At 40.7% G+C, this 22,983-nt stretch overlaps 4 protein-coding genes across 5 annotated transcripts; all 4 read right to left on the bottom strand.

Annotated features, from left to right (window-relative positions):
- Positions 1 to 393: 393 nt before the first annotated feature.
- On the bottom strand, positions 394 to 3,847 carry si:dkey-197j19.6 (wiskott-Aldrich syndrome protein homolog). Its single transcript, XM_038698011.1, has 9 exons — positions 3,679 to 3,847; positions 2,238 to 2,384; positions 1,881 to 1,967; positions 1,703 to 1,787; positions 1,514 to 1,574; positions 1,347 to 1,422; positions 1,067 to 1,220; positions 709 to 938; positions 394 to 607 (listed from the first exon to the last, which is right to left on the bottom strand). The coding sequence occupies exons 1-9, from the start codon at positions 3,775 to 3,777 to the stop codon at positions 515 to 517; spliced, it is 1,032 nt and encodes a 343-aa protein (XP_038553939.1). The 5' UTR covers positions 3,778 to 3,847; the 3' UTR covers positions 394 to 514.
- A 1,552-nt stretch (positions 3,848 to 5,399) lies between these two features.
- LOC119885927 (MAP kinase-activated protein kinase 2-like) lies at positions 5,400 to 12,578 on the bottom strand. Of its 2 annotated transcripts, none has more exons than XM_038696275.1 (10): positions 11,178 to 12,578; positions 9,921 to 10,060; positions 8,516 to 8,580; positions 8,345 to 8,424; positions 8,132 to 8,258; positions 7,828 to 7,903; positions 7,512 to 7,666; positions 6,044 to 6,129; positions 5,875 to 5,955; positions 5,400 to 5,772 (listed from the first exon to the last, which is right to left on the bottom strand). In XM_038696275.1, the coding sequence occupies exons 1-10, from the start codon at positions 11,439 to 11,441 to the stop codon at positions 5,557 to 5,559; spliced, it is 1,290 nt and encodes a 429-aa protein (XP_038552203.1). In that variant the 5' UTR covers positions 11,442 to 12,578; the 3' UTR covers positions 5,400 to 5,556. The 2 variants fall into 2 exon arrangements, with proteins under 2 accessions (XP_038552203.1, XP_038552204.1); XM_038696276.1 differs by having other exon boundaries at positions 5,557 to 5,772; positions 7,542 to 7,666; positions 11,178 to 11,441.
- Positions 12,579 to 12,764: 186 nt separating this feature from the next.
- On the bottom strand, positions 12,765 to 19,593 carry uroc1 (urocanate hydratase 1). The gene is made up of 19 exons (XM_038696274.1): positions 19,319 to 19,593; positions 18,499 to 18,629; positions 18,150 to 18,243; positions 17,985 to 18,044; positions 17,749 to 17,877; positions 17,606 to 17,667; positions 17,419 to 17,485; positions 16,871 to 17,014; positions 16,676 to 16,764; positions 15,602 to 15,664; positions 15,291 to 15,470; positions 15,100 to 15,197; positions 14,919 to 14,991; positions 14,590 to 14,779; positions 14,391 to 14,489; positions 14,178 to 14,277; positions 13,501 to 13,582; positions 13,272 to 13,371; positions 12,765 to 13,162 (listed from the first exon to the last, which is right to left on the bottom strand). Exons 1-19 carry the CDS (start codon positions 19,442 to 19,444, stop codon positions 13,022 to 13,024), a joined length of 2,028 nt encoding a protein of 675 aa, XP_038552202.1. The 5' UTR covers positions 19,445 to 19,593; the 3' UTR covers positions 12,765 to 13,021.
- Positions 19,594 to 20,056: 463 nt separating this feature from the next.
- chchd4b (coiled-coil-helix-coiled-coil-helix domain containing 4b) lies at positions 20,057 to 22,899 on the bottom strand. The gene is made up of 3 exons (XM_038697577.1): positions 22,698 to 22,899; positions 21,965 to 22,063; positions 20,057 to 21,841 (listed from the first exon to the last, which is right to left on the bottom strand). Exons 1-3 carry the CDS (start codon positions 22,717 to 22,719, stop codon positions 21,501 to 21,503), a joined length of 462 nt encoding a protein of 153 aa, XP_038553505.1. The 5' UTR covers positions 22,720 to 22,899; the 3' UTR covers positions 20,057 to 21,500.
- Between the last annotated feature and the right edge of the window lie 84 nt (positions 22,900 to 22,983).

The raw sequence follows: 22,983 nt of genomic DNA, 5'->3' as shown, positions 1-22,983 counted from the left end.
ACTTCTTATTGTTTAGCTGTACTCATGTACCTCCATATTTACCTTTACCCCTGTCTAGATAGGTTTTAAGCATTTTGTGTGTAAATCATTTAGCAGTCACATATGCACCTGCCTCTGGACCCTAGACCACAAGGGCCCTCCAAAAGGATCAGGTTTTTTTTGGTAATTTCACTAATTGCAAATTTGTTTGAAAATTTGCACCACTTAAGTACAATATCAGCCTTAATGCCTAATCTTGAGAGACCCTGTCATAAAGGGGGATCATGTGTGAAATGCAGCTATAATGCTCTGTGATGTGTCAATATGGATTTGGCAGTAACTTTTTCCCCAAGGGCCTCAGAACAGGGGAATTCAGCCATAGCAGTGAGCAAGAATCAGAGACAAAAAGCAGCATTTCAGATGTATCACAACTTTTAATTAGTGTATCATACACAGCTCAGATAAAACAAACTTTCTTTAATTGTGCACATCATTGTCGGAATCCTGCCCGGTCTGACTCCCATCTGCATGTGATTCACTGGAGTTGCTTCTTATGTCTGGCTACTTCGACTTCTCTCAATGCATTCAGGATATGGTCGCATCTGTCTGCAGCTGCCAAGGAGCCCACCTAACACATCAAAGAAAAGTGAAGAGTATTCAGTCCACACATTTTACATATTCAAATGGACTTTTACAGGACTGTAACAGCACGAGTCCTTGTACTCTTACCTGTTTGAAACTTGCACGCTTCCTCATTCTCTCTGGAACAACTGGAGCATGTGAAGGAGGAGGAATCCAAGGGGGATTCTGGCTTAGCGTGTCTGTGCCCTTTGGAGTCTGCTGGGAGGTTTTGGTGCTGGTGCTGCGTTTGATAGAGGGAACCGGTGGCAAAGGCCCTTTCTTCAGAGCAAGGGAAATGGACGCCCCTGCAGATCTCGGCATTGTCTGCGATACTGGGCCTGTCAAACATGCCAGAGCACTCCCTTAAAAGATCCTGTATGAATGTTTAGTATTGAAGCATAAGATAAACTTAAAAAACAGAACATAAAAGGACCATACGCTGCACAACATTTTTGTGATAAAGTACCTCTGTTCCTCAGCTCTCTCTGCACAGCCTTTAGTCCTCCAAACTGGTTTATGATGCAGTCGACAGCTTCAGCAACGTCTTTGTCTTTCAGGTCTTCCGCAGTGAGGTTTGCCTGCATCAATAGCCTCCTTATTGCATGGTCCCTATCCATGAACTTTACCAAGCAGAAACGCCAGGGAATGGATTTATTTAGCATTATTTCCACACAGACTAATTACATTTAGACAGTGTCATGATGTAAATTTCTGCTATGAGCACTTTACTGTGTGATTTGACTTACTGAACTGGTGGTTGGTGTAGGTGTTAAGTCTATGGGGAAATATTGCTCCCCGTCCAAATGGCCAAGTTGCTTAGTTCTACAAAGAACCGAAACAAAAGTAAAGCATCACTTTAATCCTCTGCTTTCTTGTCCCATTAATGTCAATAAAGTCGTAACATTTCTGTCACCCTGAATCAGGTGGGTCACTTGTTGAGCTGTCCTCTTCTGCAACTATCCAGGTCATCTCTCCTAGAAAACAGAAGAGGTCAAATGAGCGGAAACGAGAAACGAGAGACATATGAGAAGTGACAGACGTTTCAAACACATCTCTGAAACGTATTAATACACACAAGTCATACATTTGTTGTTATTCTAACCTTGGTTTCTTTGGACAGTCTCCACTGCAAGGTGAAATTCCTCGGCCTCTGTCTCATTTGCAAAGTTGAGGCCAACCTGGTGGTCCTGCGCAAACATAGCAAATCCACCTTAAACCAAATCAGAGCTAATACTCTGGGCACGTTGCAGACATGGATACTTTAAAACTTAAACACTTACATCTCCAGGGAAAGTGTGGAAGAACGTGCGAGCTGCAGTGTACTTGAATGGGATATACAGCTCCTGCTCCCAAAGTAACTTTGCATGCTGTGTTTAAGGAAAGGCAGAGGGAGGATAAAGGGAAAGGAAGAAAGCTGTTAGCTGTTAGCTGTTACAGGCACGCCCATCCAGATAAGTCTCCCTATTGTTGCTAAAGGAAATTCCAAGTTAAAGCAAACACAACAAGCTGTCCCATGCTCGCAACTGTCCTCGAACACATGAAATGAAACTAAAATTTCACTTCACTGAGGGAAGTGAGGTGTGTTAGTGGATGTGAGTAGGTGGAGTATCTCTAATTGATTCTGCAGTTCGTCTTACCTTGACAGAGTAGAGACGCAGGAAGTAGGAGTGAATGGTCTCATCCTCCACGAGACACAATGCTCCACAACCCAAACAACTCCAGCCTGGACTTTCACCCGGGGTATCTTTGGCCATGAGTACCTGTGCTACTGTTGTTTTGATCAGCTGAAATACACAGAGTCATGCAAATCGTGACACTTATTCAAACTTGTGCATATGTATTAAGAAGACTACTCAGGAGCCTCTAATCAGAAACCCCAAATGTATAAATAAAGCACAAAAACTTGAAGGAAACTGTCTCGTTTATACTTTGTATTATGAAAGTTGAAAGACACTGATAATCAACATTGTGTTTTTGTGATTTTCCTTTAGTCTCAACCCTTCTTAAGAAGAAGTTTTACTAAAGCCCCCCGACCTGCATTTTTAATGTATGAGATTTTAAACCATGTGATAGACTTTGTGACTCAGAGTAACCTTCGAGACATTCTGGTTTAGTTTCAGTGTTACATAGCAGAGAGGCTGCTCCTCAGGGAGACAGTGACCTCTTTTTAAAAGGCAGATGATGCTGGGAAAAGATCCATTTAACTTATTTTATATCTTGTGGGAGCTTCAGGAGATCACACCACTTTATCACATCCTGTCCTGGGCTCTTCCTTTACTCAGGTCTTACATCACCATGGAGGTTTTCAGTGACCACAGGCAAGTTGTTATAATCCTTAGTACACTAAACATGGATTAAGCTGTCATCTTTTCTCTGCTTTGATAGTTAATGTTCACTATTATGTACATTGTTGTCATGTCTTGCTGTTATGTACTGGCATTGTATTCATTATGTTTGACCTCTCTTTAATATGCCCCCTCCTGTTTTCTTTCTCTGTTTTTATTTATTTCATGATTTACTTCTTTGATCATTTTAGTGCTTTAAAAGTGTCACATGGAAAAAGATTGTTATTTTTCCATCGTGCAGCGCCTGCTCTGGTGACATGGTGTGGTAGTTCCAGGCAATACAAACAGCAGATACTAACTGTAAACAAAGCAGCCCTCACAGAAAGCCTATTCATCCACCACGCCTCCGCTGATATATGTTACTGATAACATGGAAACAAACCCCAGGAAACACAAGAATTAAATTATTATAAATTAAAGATACTGGGTTCATCAGACAATGATTCAGAGAGACATGCATCAGATTATATCAGAAGACTGTGGACTAAAACAAAACTACTTTAATATCATCCACAAGTGAAAGTATTACTTTTGAAATATTTAACCATCATAACACACATTCACATGCGAGCGCTGTTATTTAAGTTTCAGATGTCCATTTAATTAATTATTTTAATTTGGCAGTTACAATGGTTATGTGTTATATATGTAGAAAAAAACTGAGGTAAATTCCTGTTCAGATGGATTTAAGGGTATTCATTTGAAGTGAACTGACCATTTGAAGTGAACTGACCTTACACTGAGGTTCAAGCAGCGTGAAGAGGACACCTTTCTCACGGATAGTCAGGAGATCACTCATTACTTGACATCCAGGAATCAGACTTGATGCCATCTCAAGACCTTTGCTTTCACCTTCTTTTCAGCACTACTGTCACTTCCTGATCCTTTAATCCCTACTAAATGTATCAGCTGAACCTACATGCAGTCCTGGCCCTAACTGCAACTTACTGTTTTGAATGGCAATATTTCCAGTACGGCTCGTAATCATGCAAATATATTTGACTTGGTGTACGCTGTCTCTGCACTGTGGCTTTCCTCCTCTAACCGAACAGCTGTATTTACAATCCATGGCAAAAGATAGCAAGAAGACATTTGTTAATCAATTGAAATATTAAAGATATGCTGAGTCACCTCTTAGCTTGCATGTTTAAACTCAGAGTGTTTGTAACTAGAGTTTCTCTGGCACCCCTCAATTACAGATGAATTGTGAATAAATTAGCTGTGAAGGGTATGTTTAATCACATATGTCACCCTGCAACTCTCAAAGATAAACAGACATGATCTACAACCAGTGGTGGAAAATAACTAAGTACATTTACTGAAGTATTGTAAGTTCAGTTTTGAGGTACATTACTAATGTATTTCCATTTTCTGCTGCTTTGCACTTCTACTTTGCTACATTTCAGAGGGGAAACACTGACTATTTAAGTTACTATTGTGATTTATGTTTGACATAGAAATCCTATGCATTTATAATAGATATTACATCGTTATAGATCAAACTACCTGACAGTATATAAATAGTTATATTTAGTTCCAAACCAACCATACATTTAAATGATGGTTACTGTTGTGAATAATATGTAACAATGTAACACTGACAGAGGCTGTTCTTCTTTTTAAGTAGCACTTTTTCTTTTGATACTTTGATTACGTTTTGTTTATATTATATATTTATGCTTCATACAAGTGAAACAATCTGCAGAAGCTTAGTAAATTAGACAAGCTAATCCCTTTTTAATCAATTCGTATCTCTTTTGAGTGACATAGAGCAGTGTGAACGCATGTCTTTTCTCTGAATTGTCTCTTATGCTGATGTCTTTGGCCTGTGTATTGTATAATTTATTGATGTATACTGTAACTGTAATAATAATAATAATAATAATTTTACTTGTAATGTAGTGTTTTGACATTGGGGTACATTTTTCTACCACTTGCTACACATGCTATTATGTGGGGCACATGAAAAACTAACAGCAGTTGTGTTGGGTTTGCAGGTTCAATGCCACTGGTCGTACTGACTGAAGCTCTTTGGTTTCCATTTTGCAGCCAAAATCTCAATGTGTTACTGGCATATAGCAGCCATCAGAGGCTCTCAGAGGAAGAACTTTCAAGTGAGCAGAAATGACTGGTGAGGTTGATGCATGTGCAAGTGCATGTTATCGCCTTGAACTCTTATAGTTTAAACTTCCTTTGATTGTACATCTTACAATACCCACATAATTAACCGTCATAAAGGTCCCCTAGAGGACTTATTAGTTGGAAATAATCTTGCCTAATAAATATATTTTATGACTTCTATACAGTCTTTCTCTGTTTACAGCAAGAAGAACCAACTTCTCACACTGCCATGAAATCTCTGCTAACAGTTGCCAAAGAGGTTTTATAATTCTTAGTATCAAACAATCTTTGTAAAATGAGGTTTTTCTGTACAAAAGTGACACAACACAGTTGTAAAACACAAAAAAAACACAACATTGTATTTTTAATGTCAGAGTGGTAACAATCAAAATAAACAACGACGGAGAAAATGTGAGTAAAATACAACAAAGTGACATGTAGATGGGAAAATATTGCTCACTCTGGCTTTCAGACTTTTATACTATTTTTCTCAAATAATCATTTCCCCATGCTTTTCAGAAAATGTAACTTCTCTGTGACTATTACACACCACTCCTCCATCACCATCTCCTCCTGTGTCGGACCCTTCAGTCATAGGCCTCTTCCGTCTCTTATTGAGCAGAGGATTATTGGACATGTCTAGGTCTTTGATCTTCACCTGGTCGTAGTCAACACGCATGGTGGCCAGGGCACTGGTCATTTCCTCCTGTTGGGAGAATAAGACAGTTTGTGCTGTAAATCTGGTGCTTTACCGCCATCCTGTGGTCATATTCTGAAAATAAACACATCCAGACAAAGTGGGTTCTACCTTAACATCGTCCCAAAGCTCCCTGTCCTCTGTCAAAACACGAGAGGTGTGGAGGGGTGTTGGAGGGACCACCATTGACTGCTGCATAAAAAAAACACAAAGACTTATGAATAAAAGGGGGAGCAACATACAGGTCTATCGGCACAGGGCTTACAAAGTGATAACTTACACTAATCCAAGGATGGTTCACGAACTGTCCAATTGTCATCCTCTCATTGGGGTCTGTCTTCAGTAACTGAATGATCAGCTGTTTGGCTACATAGGACAAAAATAAAACATTTGAATAACATGAAACACTTAACATCTGTGTGTGTGTGTCTGCGAGTGTGTGTGTATTCTTAAATCACACACATTCAGTCACAGTCAGTGCTTGAAGTGTGCCAGTACTCATCAGTATGCAGTACTGGCTCTTCTACATTTTACATTTTGGCGCACGGGCTGCCCGTACACTTTTCTACCATCTCCACCGACGGAGACTGAGTAGGTAAAAGACTGAGTGCCGATACATACGGCAACATGTGAACAACATGTGAATGGGGAGTACTCGTCTCAGTGCTGACAAATGAATGCTGGTAACCCTGGAGTACAGGCATAGTGAGCTCAGAGACTGCATAGGGCACTCTGTAAAATAGAAAATAAAAAGAAAGTCCCTGGATGTATGTATAGGGGATGGTTGTAAAACTTTTTAAATAAATGTTACAATCCACCCCACCCTGTCAGCCATTGTTTAGCTAGCTGTATTAGCATAGTGGTTTGAAATTAGCAGAGAGAAAACTGCATCACATGTTGTCTAAGAAACTACAATTCAATCTAATATAAGTCAATGTCAGCTGGGACTGGCTCCCCCCCCCGCAACCCTGTACGCAGGATAAGCGGCTGACGATAGATGGATTGATAAGTCAAACAGTTGTATCTGCAATAGTATAGATAATAAACAAAATATAGTCTTGGTCAAAAAATTTACTTTCTGACCTCAAAATCAGTTTTTTCTCTATATATTCTGAATGTGCCTGTTTCCAGATTTGACAAACTGCATGCCTGGTTGGGGAGGAAGCAGGTAAATACTGAAATGATCTCATGACTCCTATCTTATCTCTAATTGGTGGAATTGGTGTTTTCCCATTGTTACAACCATACCCGGTCTCCCCTACTCATACAGCAAATACAGAGCAATGTTATCTTTCATTCAGAGTTGTGTTTCTGGCCACCTGGTGAATGTTTAAGTCTAATGTTCACCTTAGGCTGAATTTGTGGTCTACCAATTCCTGAGAAAAATATGTTCACCAGCTAGTCGCTAACTTTGTCTGTCATTTGGTGCAGGTCAGGTAGTGTACAGTCGATTTATGAGAGCTTTTTTTCTTTTTTAGCAGAAAACAGCTGCTTGTGCCTGGAAACAAGAGAGGGGAGAGGCTGAACCAAAACGGTAAAGTTGTCGGTCAGAAAACCAAAACAATTAGCCGACTATCACTGAAATGCTCTGTTGAGCTGAGGGGAACTGCAATTGGAATATTAATTTGTATTGTGAATGTTATTTAGGCCATATTCATAACTTCCTTTGCTGATTTTCATACAAAGTGAGAACTATATGTAATGGATGTGTATACAACCATGTCACAGTCATGAAATCTTTCTCTTACTATTGATGAATATTATGTGCAAATCCTGACCTTCCTCAGAAACGTCAGCCCACTCAGGGTTGGGGAACTCATATTGGCCCAACCTGATCCTCTGCTTCATGCCTGGAGAGATGGCCTGACCTGTGTTTGAGTAGAACGGAGGAAACCCACACAGACTAATACAAAAAAAAAAGAAAAAGAAAAGAGAAGAATAAACTATTTTATATTGCTGTGTTCTTTAATCAAAACACAGAGCTGAACATCAACACACATTACACCAGAATAGCTATAGATGTTTAATTAAGTTGAATCCGCTTCACACGCACATGATACTCACAGAATGTACATTATGACGCCGAGAGACCACATGTCACAAGATTTGTCATATTTCTCTGGCCCAAGCACCTCTGGGGCTGAATAAACAAATAGATACAGACACAAAACAACACAATGACGTAAATAATGAAACACACACTTGCACAAAAGCAGCTCGATATGCAGACACACATGGACAGCACGAGAGTGAAAGAGGGCAACCATTTCCAAAAGCTTTGCCTGTAATAGCACTTTTGTAATATTGGCACAAATGCAGTGTACCTACTGATTTCACTAAGACTCTTACTATGACAGTAAACACTCACCGACATAATATGGTGTGTAACAAGGAGTTTGCAGGGAGTTGTGCAGCATGGTCTCCTTAGCAAAGCCAAAGTCAGTCAGTTTTAGTGTAGCGTTACTCTCCTTCGTGGTATAGAGCAGGTTTTCAGGCTGTAGAGAAAAAACAATTAGAGATTGAAAAGCTAGATACTCTTCCTTACGTTCTCTGTGAAGAATTACTTTGACAGCAGCAGTACCTTTACATCCCTATGAGCAATGTCCATGTGGTGGAGGTACTCTATGGCTGTGCCGATGTCATGCATGATCTCTGATGCCTCTGATGGAAAGACATGAAATAGATGTGACATGTAAAGGACACAAAATAGAAACCGATCATTTGAAATTGCTTAATGTGAACTCCGCCCCACCTCTCTCCGTGAAAGCCTGGTCCCCTCTGGCCTGAATGCGACTGAACAGCTCCCCTCCCTCCATACTGAGACAAGATTGACAAAGAGATCAGAACTGGGGCAGTGAGGGGACTCTTGGCGAACAACGGCAGTTCTCCGCTGCAATCATGGTTTGTTAACAAAGCAAGTCATTGTGCCTCACCATTTACTGCTCAGATGAGTCCAGTCTTCTGAGCCATGGCAGACTCAGATAACTCACGCTATAAGGATGCATTAAAGGGAAAGTCTGCCCCAAAACAGAATTTACATCAAGCTCTTGTGTTCATTTTACAATATAAAGTAAATACAAACACATAAGATGTAAGTGAGATGAAGGTGTTTGCAGGAGACACTTGATTCTATAGCTCAAAGTTTGACATCACATTTCCAAATGAGCTTTATTTCAAAGTGCAGATTATGGTGTTTCCATATGCCAATACAAACTGTCGTCTGTCAAAGGCCATGATAACTAATTCAAACATGTGGATGGTGCTAAATGCAGGTGTGACTGCGAACACAGGCCAAAGCACAATCGGGATTCAAAGGCATCCCGTCACTCAAGCCACATTAACATGTGGTCAGAGATGCAAATGAATCTCGGCAAGTCGATTCTGCAGCAAACAAATCTATCAAATCAAACAATGGATTATGAGCATCTTGTCCCTCTGTTGCACTGCACTGTGATGACTCACTTACGTTTTCCCTTTGTCTTTGAATCTGAGTTTAATTATTAGTCGAATTTAAACAAAGAACAAAATAACACTGAAAACTACTCTATATGGACATGGAGGAAAAAGCTCAAACTGGAGTGTTATTGCTACCCAAAGAATATTTTTTAAAAATCTAAAAAAAAAAGATATAAGAGGTAGCCTATACTATGTTCTTTGGGACAATGTAAACAAAGAGTACCCACCATAAGCTATTTAAAATAAATATATTTTTTAAAAGCACAAGCTGCAGTGTGGAAGAAGCCTTTGGGAACAAAGAACAATCGGGATTGAGTTTTTTTTATTTGAGACGCAAACAGAAACCGTATTTGTATTTGTGTATGCGCATCTGTTGAGCAACTGTGCGGTTTTCCCCAAAGTATAAAATCAAATGCAAGTGCAAAACTAAACTCCACTCCCAAAGGTGCATTTGATTTGCATTGTTATGCCAGGTGAGAGCTAAAACAACAACCTCATCTGGATCCAGATACCATGCTTGCTGCTCTATTATTCAAATATGAATGTTTGAATTCATAAAATGTCTCTCTGCTGTTCAGCGTAAAGAGAATTTTTGAAATTCATAAATTAACACAAAGCTGCACTACATTATAAAAAATGTTTTCCCTTTAAGGCCTAATATGAGCAGACAATAAATATAACTTCGTGCAGGGAATGCTCACCACTCCATTATGATGAGGAGACATTTCTTCCCCTGGTGCATGTTCTCATACAGGCTGAGTATTCGGACAATGTGGGGACCTCCGGAAACTCGCCAGTGCAGCTCAACCTCTCGTCTAGCTTTAGGAGTATCATACAGGATCTGCTCCACATCACAAAAAACACATCAATGAAATGCTTCTGTTTCTCATTTGTCGCTGCCAGTCACAGTCTCCAAGGTAGATACGCTTAATTGATTGTTTTAAAAGATCAGTTTGACATCCTTGCCAAGAAATCAATAAACCCACAGAGGCAAACACATGCCAGACAAGACACTCACTGTTTACAGCACTATCAGTGGCCACTATTAAAGCCATTAATCTGCAGCTGTTTGCCAAGCAGTCATTTCTGTAGAGAACATTAAGAGTGAAGACTGCGTTTAGTAATATGATTCCACTTTAAAGACACAGTGCTGCAGATGTGGTATCACACACTGTGGAGTAGAGGAAATCCTATTTTTCCAGACATGCAGACCCCAGCCCAAACCCTTGTGGACATTACAATGTCTTTTTGAGAACTGGAGGATGAAAAAAAGCTCAGATATGAATGTTTATAAATGGTGTGACTTTCCTCCAAAGCATCTATGCACAGATCACAGCATTACCACTCACTTACACGGTTAGAGCTACGTAGCGCTTCACATTTCTTCAAACCTTTTTGGTCGTGTCTTACCACCAAATATATCCCAAAGAAAACATGGGGAGGTACTTATGAGGCTGCCCTTCCTGTTTGTTTTTTCTTAAGGCTTTGCTTAGCTCCTATATTTAAAGTTAGCTTTTAAAAATCACTGTGCACACTTAATAAGCTGAATACTAATGTTGAATAGTTTTTAGGTTTTTACTTTGTTAAATGTCAGATGGTGATGTTAAGTATTAACACAGCAGATCATTGTCTGACACAATATCCAAGCATCCCAGACAGCACATCACTGTCTGACAGGCATGTACACTGTCTGGGTAGCCCAGTAACTGGATTTGCTTTCAAGTTACTGCCACATGAATCCATGGTTGAATTGATATTTTATCTGCGTCACATAAAATCCACCCAACATCACAAAACATTAAATCTAAATTCTGGACAGACTTCCAGTGTAAGACACCATTAAACTGGTGGAGACCACAGAAAAGAAATGAATAATTGATGAGTACTCTGTTTCTTTTCAGTGACAGCGGCCTCCAGAGGATGTTTAGATCACACAGGAAGCAGACAAACACACACACCTTGAGGGCACACTTCTCTCCTGTTTTCTTGCAGTAACATTCCAGCACTTTGCCATTGATTCCCAGGCCGAGGACCTGGGTTGTGATCTTATAATCATCTGACACTGAATTTCTCCTGAACTCCAGTTTGGAGTAAGCAGGTGGCTGGAGGTCAGTGAGGCTGCTGCCCAAGCTGCTCCCCAGGCTGTGGGTGTCACTGTGGTGCGCTGTCCCGTGCTGCGCAGTAATTGGATTTACCGACTGCTCCTCCTGGTTATGATGCATGTTTTTTTCTGTAAAAGCCAACAGTAATGCAGAGCAAATCTGATCAGTCTCTGCAACAGAAAAAATAGTTCATCCGCGTACGTCCAGAGGAGTTTCCTACTTCGCGACAGAACATCTCGACGCACTTTGAAAAACTGTACGAGCAGAATGAGGCATGAAATCTAAAAAAAACACAAAAAACTTGGAATACAGAAAAGGGCGGGGGTCTGAAATGCCACCATTACGCTGGCATAGAGAACTTGAAAAGCCTCCACCTGATCACTGGATGTGAGATAGTAAAAACACACTAAATAACGGAGAGAAAGGAAAATGCTGAAGAAATCCGGTACCCCTGCCTGGCCCTCATCACGGTGATCTGCCTCTTCCTGCAGGGCACACAAACCTCTCCAATTCCCTTACGTCAGCGCGGAGCGGCTCAAATTCATTTTCTTAAAGGAACAATCACGCGTAAAGACGCACGGCAGGGTAACCAGTGGAGAGAACAAACGACCAACAGCTATGACCAGACATCAATGTAATAAGTACATGGTTCAAGTCCAGGGGCGTAAGGATGGAAACTGGACCCCTTAAAATAATAATATTGTGTCCCCACAGTTTTGTACAATCTCTCTCTCTCCTCACCACATTTCATTCTGCGAAAAAACAGACCATTTTAATTCTGAGCCACACAGATTGTAGGTAAAATGTGCCCAACTGTGTATGTAGAATGTCCACAAAGCCAATTAACTAAGAAATTAGGTGCGTGGCATTAGGAGGTTGGCAGTGTGAGAGATCTTCAAAGGATGTCATGGCCTTACCAGGGCGCACACAGGGTGCCAAGAAATCTGACATGAACAGTATCATGGCGCCAGGGTCACCCTATTTTTGTTTGTCTTATAAGGTTGGCTGTGCTCCCCTCTTTCCTTCCAGGACTTCTGATGTGCGTACCATCACACAGCATTTCTATTTCATGTATTTAATTGAAACATTTGCATTACTTAGAACTTTGTGACCCTTCTTACATACTTCTGAGCCAGGTTGTGACACCCAGTGCACCGCATTTTGTTACTTTGTTAAGAATGCTGTGTGATGTCATTGGTCTGTGTTTGCCTGGCAATGTGCTTAATGACAGGGTGCTCTTATTCAGCACCAAAATATCCGTAGCTGAAGACAGGAACCAACCTGTTGGTTGACAGTTCTGTCTTTACCTGCTGCTTTTTACAACATTTTCATTTCTATTTTGCACAATATAAAATTAATCATAACCACATTTCTCTGGCATTGACCTGTCACTGACATTTTGACCGACTTTATTGGACAAATTATTTTTGTAGATTACCGAAATATGTTTAAATGGGCTTTATTATTCATACAGGTGTGTGGTTTAATTTTCAGCACAAAAGAATAAAGAATATATTCTTGCAGATTAAACTGGAATTATTTAAACAGCCTAGTATAATATGGTAGCCAATTTTGCATTCTGTGTATTCATGACAACTCAAGTAACAACACTGATTCATTAAGTACTTGAGTACTGACTAAATGTTCCCTTTGCTGTGTGGCTGTGTGTAACTGGCTGTTAACCTATGCTAAAGTGTTGGCTAGCCCTGCAGGGCACGGTCGAGCACACGCTCATCCTGTACTGGAAAGGGCATGGTGACACGCAGCTGTCTGTTCTCCTCCATTGTGCGCTGGATGGTCTCATAGGCATTGGAGTTTCCAGACCAGCAGCGACGAGCCACCTGCAGAGCACAGAACCAAATCAGAGCCCGCCAGCAGTCATCATTGCAAGACTGAAAACAGTAAGTGAGGCTGGATGCTATCACGCTGCTCTTCTTGCCACGCTCTCACCCCATTGGAGACGTCCCAGTTGAGCATCAGACTGGCACGCTTTGCTGCGTCCTCTGAGCCGTCCAGTAGCAAACCAAACCCTCCATTCATTACCTCGCCCCTGTAGGTAAGACGAGAGATAAAGTAATAAACACACTGACTTGGTGAAGTATTAGTTTTATTTAGCTTTGATGAATGACAATAGCTGTTCACACAGATTACTATTTACTGGATGACCAGCTGGCCTTACCAGCCAACACCACCACCATTGTGCAGGGCTACCCATGTGGCGCCCCTGAACGCATCGCCGACAAAGTTCTGGACCGCCATGTCTGTAGAGGGAACACACTGTGAGCACTTGAAATGATTCCTACAGTGTTACGGTTTTATTTGGATGAAGAGAGACAGGACAGCTGGGGGAAAGGAAACGGAGGCTGTATGTAGACAAGTTTATGAGTTTGTGGGCAAAGCCAAAAACCTCGAACGCAGCTACTGTCTGCGTGGGCTGTTGTGCTGCTCCCTTGTGTTTGATCATCTGTCACAATTTCTCCACTCCCGAGTCAAGTTAAATTGCATCACTGCCCACAGAACAAAGCATAAAACTGACAACACATGATGAATATTACAGTGTCTTTGCCCTGTGCACCATCTGAGCCATTGTTTTCCAACAGAGAGACGAAAACCTCCAAACCAAGCAACGAGTGCTCATCATGTGTTGTTAGTTTTAGACTACAATTCTTTTAGTATTCTTCTCATGTCATCTTTATATCAGTATGATATGAAAATCAATTTGCAGAGACTTTCAACTTGCTTGAGGTTATGTATCACAGTCAACAGCAGGACCTGTGTGCTTCTGTCTATAAAAGACCAATTGTCATTAAACTGCAGATTCAACTTGTGTACAGCTGTAGTGAACACACCACATACCTGCACAGAAGGCAGATCCATCATACACATTAGAGGTTTCTCTGAAGGGACTGTCTGTGCCACTAACGTCATGATGGTCTCTGCTGATAACCACAGGAGCCTGAGCAACAGGAATAACATGAAACACTGTGGAGACTGCAGTGAAAACTTGACATCATGCAGACCACAGTAAGCAAGAAAAAGATCTCCTTAGCAGACAGTTTATCCTCTTACTGAAACTCTTCCATCAGCGATAGCCCGGTTGATAGCCAAAGCGATGCAGACTCTTCCTCTCTGGTCAGAGTAGAGGATTCTGGCTTGGGATCCAACAACCTGAACAAAGAAAATCCACAGAGGAAATCAGCTTATTGCAGCTGCATATCTCTTAGGAGAGAACAAAAGTAGGCGTTGGTTTCTGAAGAAAGTTACTGACCATTTTGTGTTTTCCGGCCTCTCTGATCCAATGGATGTTGTCATTATATTGCTGACTGATGCGATCAGTCACATTGGCACTTATTTCCTCTAGGACAGTAGCAGCAATATCGTCCGTTACAGCAAGATCGTGGGGGTCGCCAGATGTGCATACCCAGCGAAACGGCCCAAAGCCCAAAGAGAAAATGTCCCTGAGGCGACGGCAGATGGAGAGAGATGACAAACTATTTATACCAGGAAGGGCAGATCTGATCAGTTTACTGTTCTGTCTTTTCCTACAGTCCTGTTACAGGATCAATGCTAGATTAAACAAATGAGAAAATGTCTCACCCCATGATGTGCTGGACATAAGAAGGGTAGCGGAATTCTGTAGCTCCTCCACCAACCTTTTCTACCTCTGCCCCTATTAAAAACAAGAAACGCGAGCCTCTTCATCGGTATGTCATGGACTGAATGATAATGATGATATATACTGAGTGTATGACTTGTGTGTGAGTGTTAAGCTACTGACCAGCTCTCTGGGCCTCCAGGAGAAATGCGTTGCCATAGTCCCAGAAGAACATACCAGCATCAGACAGCTTGTTGATGGCCTTAACGTGTCTTCTGAGGCTGTGATCATATGTAAAACATGGGTTATTTCAGCTTAATGCACCCATATACTACAGGAAATAAACCATAGCCCATCTGTGTGATTAATTTGACCTTTCTTGGACCATAGTTCGGAAACGATTAGGATCAGTCGACATGAGCTGATTTGCCTGGCGGAAGCTGAGTTGGACTGGGTAGTAGCCTCCATTATATGGGTTGTGAAGGGAGGTCTGGTCTGAACCCAAGTCCACCAAGAGCTGCCCAGTCCTCTCATACTCCAGCAGGAGCCTCTCCCTGTTCAGAACGTTAGAAAAGTAGGACACAGACTTCAAGAGTATGTAAAAAAAAAGCTGGCTCTTGCACTGTAGCTGCAAGCCGATGTCGTCCTCTATTGGGTAGCCGAAACGTTTTCACCTCTCACTCACCACAAGTCTACAATGTTGCCATGGTAACCCAGACTGAGGGGAGTCTTGGAGGTCTTGGCCTCCCTGAAAACATAAAAAATAATAAGAATTAGTGCATTGTACAGCAGACAGGTTCTGTTATAGGATACATCTTACCATGGTGGAATGTAAAGTACATTTACTCAAGTAATGTACTTAGTAAACACTTGTTGTACTTGTACTATACCTGAGTACATCCATTTCATGTCATTTTATACTTCAACTTCACATTATATCAAAAAAATATATACTTTTCACATAGTACAAAATGTAAGTACAAAACATAATGAGCTTATAAATTAGGTATTAAATATGAGGCTACAGCTGATTAGCTTAGCATCAAGACTGGAAACGGGGGGAATCAGCTAAGCTCTGTCGAAAGACAGACGTTAATGACCCGGTTGAGAAATTGTTCAGCACATTACCACGGAAAACTACAACATGTTAATTTTACACTTCAGTTTTTAAACGGACTAAACAAATAAGATACAATTACTGAATTCATAAGCTGGTAAGCGGATGTTGTTATCTTTGGACAAAGGCAGTGTATTTATTTCCCCTGCAATGCTAAGCTAACCAGCTGCTGGAGGTAGCTATATATTTACCGTACAGACACAAGAGTGGTATTAATTTTCTCATCTAACAAAAAGTGTATATCTCAAAATATTGAACAAATATTTTAATAATATAAAACAGTATATAACAATATGATACATCAAGGTGGGCATTTTTCTGAGTACTTTTACTTTTGATACTTTGAGTACAACTATCTTGTTTTAAATCCAGGACTTTCACTTGTAACTGAGTGTTTTTACAGAGTGGTATTGCTACTTTTACTTAGGTAAAGGGTGTGAATACATCATACTGCCAGGGCTGCTGATTCATTCAGCAAGTACTGCAATTCTAGATTTACTGGATATGCCAATTTGATGTCTCATCACAGCCATACAGAGACACACACGCACACACTAAAGGTTTGTTAAAGCAAAACTCCCCTGACCATTGATAATAGGTGAATGGAAGAATTACTTCGATATTAATTTTTCTTTTTGTTACCTGATGCGTTTGATGCAGTCCTCTATGCTGCTGGTGACCTCCATCAGCCAGCCCTGCTCATGTCTCTTCCTAAGAGGAGCCTCATCCACCTACATAGAAATCAAATTCACACAGTCACATTGACATATAGGACTTGCTTCAGTCTTGCTCAGTCAGCAGTGAGGTTTGACAGGAAATGACTTAATATAAGCTGACCTCTGCAATCACGCCAACACAACCAGCAATGACAGCAGCTTTAGCCTGAGCTCCACTCATGCCCCCCAGGCCGGAGGTCACAAAGACACGCCCCCTTAAGTCATCAGAGCCCAGGTACCTCCTGCCGGCATTCAGCACAGTCAGCTACACAGAAAAACACAAGGAAACAAGTAAAAAAACAGAAACTCCAACATGATATGTACACCAAATGGTATAATTTAAAGCAGTGGTTCCCAACCTGACATGTGACCTGTTAATACAAAGAAATGTATACTGTAACCTCCTCAGATTGTTCCATTTAAATACATTTTATGGGTGTGAAGAGGTGAAAATCTCCAGTATTTCACAATAAAAAAAAAACAATAAAGCAAAGTCTAAAAAATAAGTATAATTTTGGTTGGATGAATTGGCTTTCTTCTTGTCTTATGACACTAATCTTACAACTTCTCCCTCACGTTGGGATCCGCTGTTTAAAAGTAATCCATATTTTGATTAAAGAAATACTGGAGTCCTGTGTGCCCATCATTTTATTTCTTTATGTCACAAACCATGGTGCCATGAACAATCCCTTGAGGTCCAATGTAGCAGTAGCTGCCTGCTGTCATTTGACCGTACCTGAAAATGGACAATTAAAAGAACACATTTCACACATCAAGACATCTGCACCCACATGGGAGATGTTAAAGATCATAGAGAAAGCAAATAACAGGATGAAAAGCACCTTAAAAAACTCACATTGACACACCAAGGGCAAACATCTTTTCATACTGCTCTTTGGAGGAGTAATTTGGAATAACCTGGGGGATGAAAAAAAAGTACGATCAAGTATGAGTATGTTAGTACACAGGGATACAAGTATCGATGTGTGTTGCAGGTACCATGCCACTGGTGATGATGGCGCGAGGTGAGGACGGCAGACTTGGGAACAGGCCCATGGGATGACCGCTGTACATGACCAGCGTTTGTTCCTCTGTCATCTCACTCAGGTAACGCATAACCAGGCGAAACTGCACCCCCCCACACACACACATACAAATAATTAATATTCCTCCATTTATACTCAATACATTATTACCAACTCCACTACATGAACACAAGCTACCGTAGGGCTTACCTGGGCCCAGTTACTAAACACTTGTCCATTCCCTCCGTAGGTGACAAGCTCCTGTGGGAACTGGAGGACAAAGAAAAATTAAGCTGTCATCGAGACAGTAAATTAAACAGAAGACTTCACACAGAGATTCAGCGAGCATAGTTAGTGAGGTGGTTAGCGGCTCACCTGAGCAACTGCTGGGTCCAGGTTGTTCATGATCATCAGCATCATGGAGGCTGCTTGACGTGTGCGGCATGGGTACTGATCTATGGGGTAAGCTCTGAGGAAACAGAGGGAAGCTCAAATCACGGTTGTGGTGAAATGAAGAAAAAACAGACAATACCATTTTAAAGTGAGATTCCTCCTCAGTATATATCTTTGTCATAACCTAATTAGCAAATTTAAATATTTATATTTAATTGTATGTGCTAAAAAGGGAAAGGGGGGAAAAGGATTAATCTTAATTTACTTTCCTCTCAAATATCAATATGGATATTGGCCTGAAAAATCCAGTTGGGCTCTCAGGCTGCCTCACCTTATGCGTAACATGGGGCAGAAGCGGTACATGTAGATGTGCCCATACTGTCGCAGCTCTTGAGCAAATTCGGGTGCAAGTGTTGCGTGGTGGGAGGGGGGGAAATACCGCAATGCATTTCTCAGCGCCAACTAGAGGAAAGAGGCATTTACAGTAGGTTAGTGAACACACACAGTACAGTGCAAATCAATGTTTCACCAGATCAAGTCAGATGGATGAGTAGATCTTTTACACTTAATCGAACAGGTTGAGCTCTCACTGTGCCTCTTGTAATTATTGCCTGAAGCCTTTGCTCTAAGTTTGGGCAATCAGTTGACAACCTTAGAAAATAATCAATTTTGTAGGGCAGCCCATAGGCCAACAATGGTGATGCAATAAGTCAGAGTACACAGCATGGCGTAATAGTTGTGCTTCTACTGACACATTTATAGTAAAGCAATTGTCTGACATGACAGTGATTCTGCAGCCTCGCTTAGATCACTCTCACATTACTTCACCATTAGGTCTAAAAGTAGCCTGACTTTCCTTTTGATAGTTTAACAGTTTCGAGCCACACCAGTCCATGTGTAGTGTTTCCATACCATTACACATATAATACTACAGTTTAGTTCACTAATATTAAAGTATTTTGGAAAAGCACTGGTGTGGCTAATGACATTAATTATTTGATCTGTTCCATTTAGGTTTGCACAACATGGAAAGCAGCCATTATTAATGTTATGAGTTACCTGTATTTAAGAAGTCATAAAATTTCACTGGATACGTGATTCACAAATTACTGGTGACTTTAAATTTACAGAAATTTGCGTATGTTACTCACCCGCTCCTCCTCTGCAGTAAGGTTGGGGGTCCGCACAGGTGCATGTGGCACGTTGGGGTCTCTTCCCCGGTTAGTGGGCAAAGGGTCCAGGGGTAAACCACTGCATATCTCCTTTAAAGAAGACATCGTGTTGAGTATTTTCTGTCTCACACAGAGGTCACACCGGAGACTGAAGGCGGCTCTCACTGCAAATGGTCCCCTATGCAACGGAAGGCTGTGCACATCTGAAGATTTGAGGGTGATCACTCTTTGCCTTATCGTCTCATTGGCTTTTTAGTCCTCTTTGCCCTTCGCAATCCACCAATGGTACTGCACGGATGGAAAAGGGTGTTTGGTAATTATTGATCCCTGACGGAGTTTGAAGTGGCACATGCTTCAGTGGACAAACACTGCCACAGACCTCTGATCCCTACAGCTTGCGATGTAACTCAGTTAAATAAAATCAAGCTTACATGTCAATATTTTGCACTTAAGGAGGGTGAAATGCACGAAACAACAAAGTAGCTAGTTATAATCATTAAATTAATTAATACATTATCATCTTTATTAAATACCTTGATTTACAACACAAATCCTTTAATATAAAGTATGTATGTAACGATATTCGAGTATTTCTAGTGTAACTCGTTTATGGTCAACTGAGAGTTACCCCCCTCTACAGTATAATGTCATTGTTGCAATGTCAGGCTTGAGGAAATATAAAGGGATAAACAACAATAATACCTCACAAGAACCAAAACAGGTATAATACATTTTATTAGAAAACATTCAACAATATTCACTTCAAATCACTCCAATCAGTCCTTTGTTGCACACAAATGCTTCAGTTGAGGTAAATGTTTTTAAATCTGGTTATAAATTAGCAGAATAAATGCAGTGTCACAGGACAGAGGGGGACTGTGGAAACACACGACTCAAAGATATCACAGTAGAAAGTTTTCTTCAGTACATTCTTCACACCTTTGTGAATTTAGCAACTTGATCGGTAAGATTACTAATGTAAATTTGAGTCAAAGTTTAATATGAATGTAAACTTTGAACAACAAATAATTTACATCTAAAATGCAACATACTGAAAAAGAAAATATTTCACTTTAATCTTACATTTTCAGACCAAGATATGGTAGATCACACAGCATGGGCAAGATAGAAGTATCTTGACACAAAGGAAATGACTAAAATATGCACTATACACCTCTAAGCTTGGTCCTGTACGCTCTTGGTTGTATTAAATACTCTTTTGCATTAACCCAAAGACAGGATTGAATAACATGAAGTTAACACTCAAGATAGTCGTTTTTTCATTGAAATCAATGTATTAGTTTTACAAAAGTAAATGATCATTTAATCATAAATAGAATGATTTAAGTCCAACTAAAAGTAAATGTCACATGATGTGGCTGTCTGCTACAGCGTACATGTGTTTCATTGGCTTCAATTCATCTTAATACCTTAAGCTCACCGTCTACAGCCATCCTCATTTTGAATGATATTTGCATACAGCAGTAGACACAGACTTCGAACAACAACCCACATTGGCTTTACTTATCTAACTTAGAAATACACGTCCTGTCCTCACCATAGCTTGTTGGAATGAGTGACCAAACATTCACAGAGGAAAACTGCACTACTAATGTCAGTTTGCAGGGTAGGTAGCTAATTTGTTGATGAGCTGCAGCACGTTAAACAGCATGTAAATCTACTTGCAGATATAACTTCAATCAGTTCAGATGCTGGTGTGGTCTTTACTCTTCACTACCGCTAACCATACATAGTCAGTCTCTTGTCTTGTTCCGCAACCGGCCGTGATGTGTTGACTTTATTTTGATGGCAAAAAGGGATGACAAAATACGATTTCAGCTGGATTTTAATTTCTTGTGGCTCACTACATATTATTCATAAGGAGTTCATTTTTAGTTAACAAAATTACAAAACTCATCTTTCATTTACTGTTACTGTCATTTTTAATAATGTTTACAGCTCAACTGTAAAATATTCTGCGTAACCTAATTACCAAGAAAAAAAATAAACCAGCCGATACATACATTTATTTTATTCTCAAATACCAATATGGATATTGGCCTTAAAAATCCCATATTGGTTGGTCTCTCATCGTTAGACTAAATGAGATTTCAGCTGGACTTTAAATTCGTGTGGCTCATGTTGCCACTAAGGCTCACCATTAGCTTTCCACTGAGCCCTCTGTGTTGGGTTGTGTAGTATTAGAGTCTTGCACAGTAGGAGATGTTGAGTTTGCACCGGATATTTCTGCAGATGCAGAGTCTTGTGAGGTCTTGTCTGTTTCTGACACCTTGTCATCTTCTTGAGGATAGAGCTCTGGGTAACGCTGCATACACTCCTGCATGGCCCTGAACTGCTCCAGGCACTCAGAGCCCTTCACCTCCTCCTTACTATAGTGAAAACAGGAGAAGGCATCCTTAAAATCAGTCCCACAGGGACCACTGGCCATCCCACCCAGGCAGGGGCAGTTCCAGTTGATCTCCCCACTGGGAAGAATCAGACCTAGGACAAGATGGTGGTGGTTTAAGTTAATACACGGGTAATAAACATGCGTTTTTCAAACTTCACCAAAGCTACAGTTTAGCCTGATGACAGGTTACTCTTGGTAGCGTTACTGCTCCTCACCTCGCTCCTCATATGGGTCATTAGGATCTTCCTCTACGAGTTCAGCACTGCTGGGTGTTGCATGATCCTCTTTGGTGACAAAGATGATTTGGTCTTTACCTGTCGTGTAAAATGTGGAAACAAATCATTAGTTATAAGTCCTGTGTCCACTTAATTCAACATAAAGGCTTTCTAAATTACATCTACAGCATCTACTAAACTTTCTGAGACTAACAAGTCATAACACAGGTACTGGACATACTGCTGGACAATGTTTAAATGAAGTTCACCATTTAAACATTGTCTAGCACAGTCTTTACTGGAGCCTGTCCAATAAATCACCCAGGACCTTATTTATGGTCCAAATTAGCTTCTGACATGTATGTCTGTTATCTTCCAAAACATCAAGGTGTTTTCATGATGTCAATGAGAGAGAAAACCATGACTTTTAGTCACGAGAATGAGTGGACTGGGGGTGACTTTCTATGAAAAACATGTTAAGGTAAGTCACTGTAATAAGTGCAACATGACATCCTCTAATAATGTCGCTATGGTCGCTGGTCAAGGTTAAACACTGTGATGGTAACAGTTCAGTTAGCTAACAGTCCTGTTCACTGCTAATGTAGCACACTCCTTATTCTTATCTTAACAAGGGACTTGTTGATACACTTTTAGCAACTGGTTTCTTTTTTCATTCATAAAAAATATCAAGTTCAGGGTTAGCAGGGTAAGGAAGCTAGAACAGCATGGTTACCTTCCTCTCGGATCGAGCTCATTTCTTCACGCTGGGACAGTTTAAATTCCTCCTTCTGATTTACTGCTACAGCTCCGAGGGTAAAGAGTCCTACTGACACACAACACAACACATGAAGAACAGTTTTAGTCCAGCATTAGCTCAGTTAGCTTGTGGTTTCACAACTATCCTTGCTTAAGCGTGCAGAGTTCTTCTTCTCCTTTTCTATTTCCGGTAGCGCAGGCGCCCCGGGGCTCATTGCTGCCCCCGACAGCTCAAAACGTCACACGGAAAAATGTAAAACTGG

The sequence above is a fragment of the Micropterus salmoides genome, unplaced genomic scaffold (assembly GCF_014851395.1).
Source record: "Micropterus salmoides isolate LMB-PRFRI ecotype aquatic unplaced genomic scaffold, ASM1485139v1 Ms_hic_scaffold_4, whole genome shotgun sequence".
Lineage (NCBI taxonomy): Eukaryota > Metazoa > Chordata > Actinopteri > Centrarchiformes > Centrarchidae > Micropterus > Micropterus salmoides.
The sequence above is the reverse complement of the archived record's forward strand: the minus strand, read 5'-3'. Positions and strand labels throughout refer to the sequence as shown.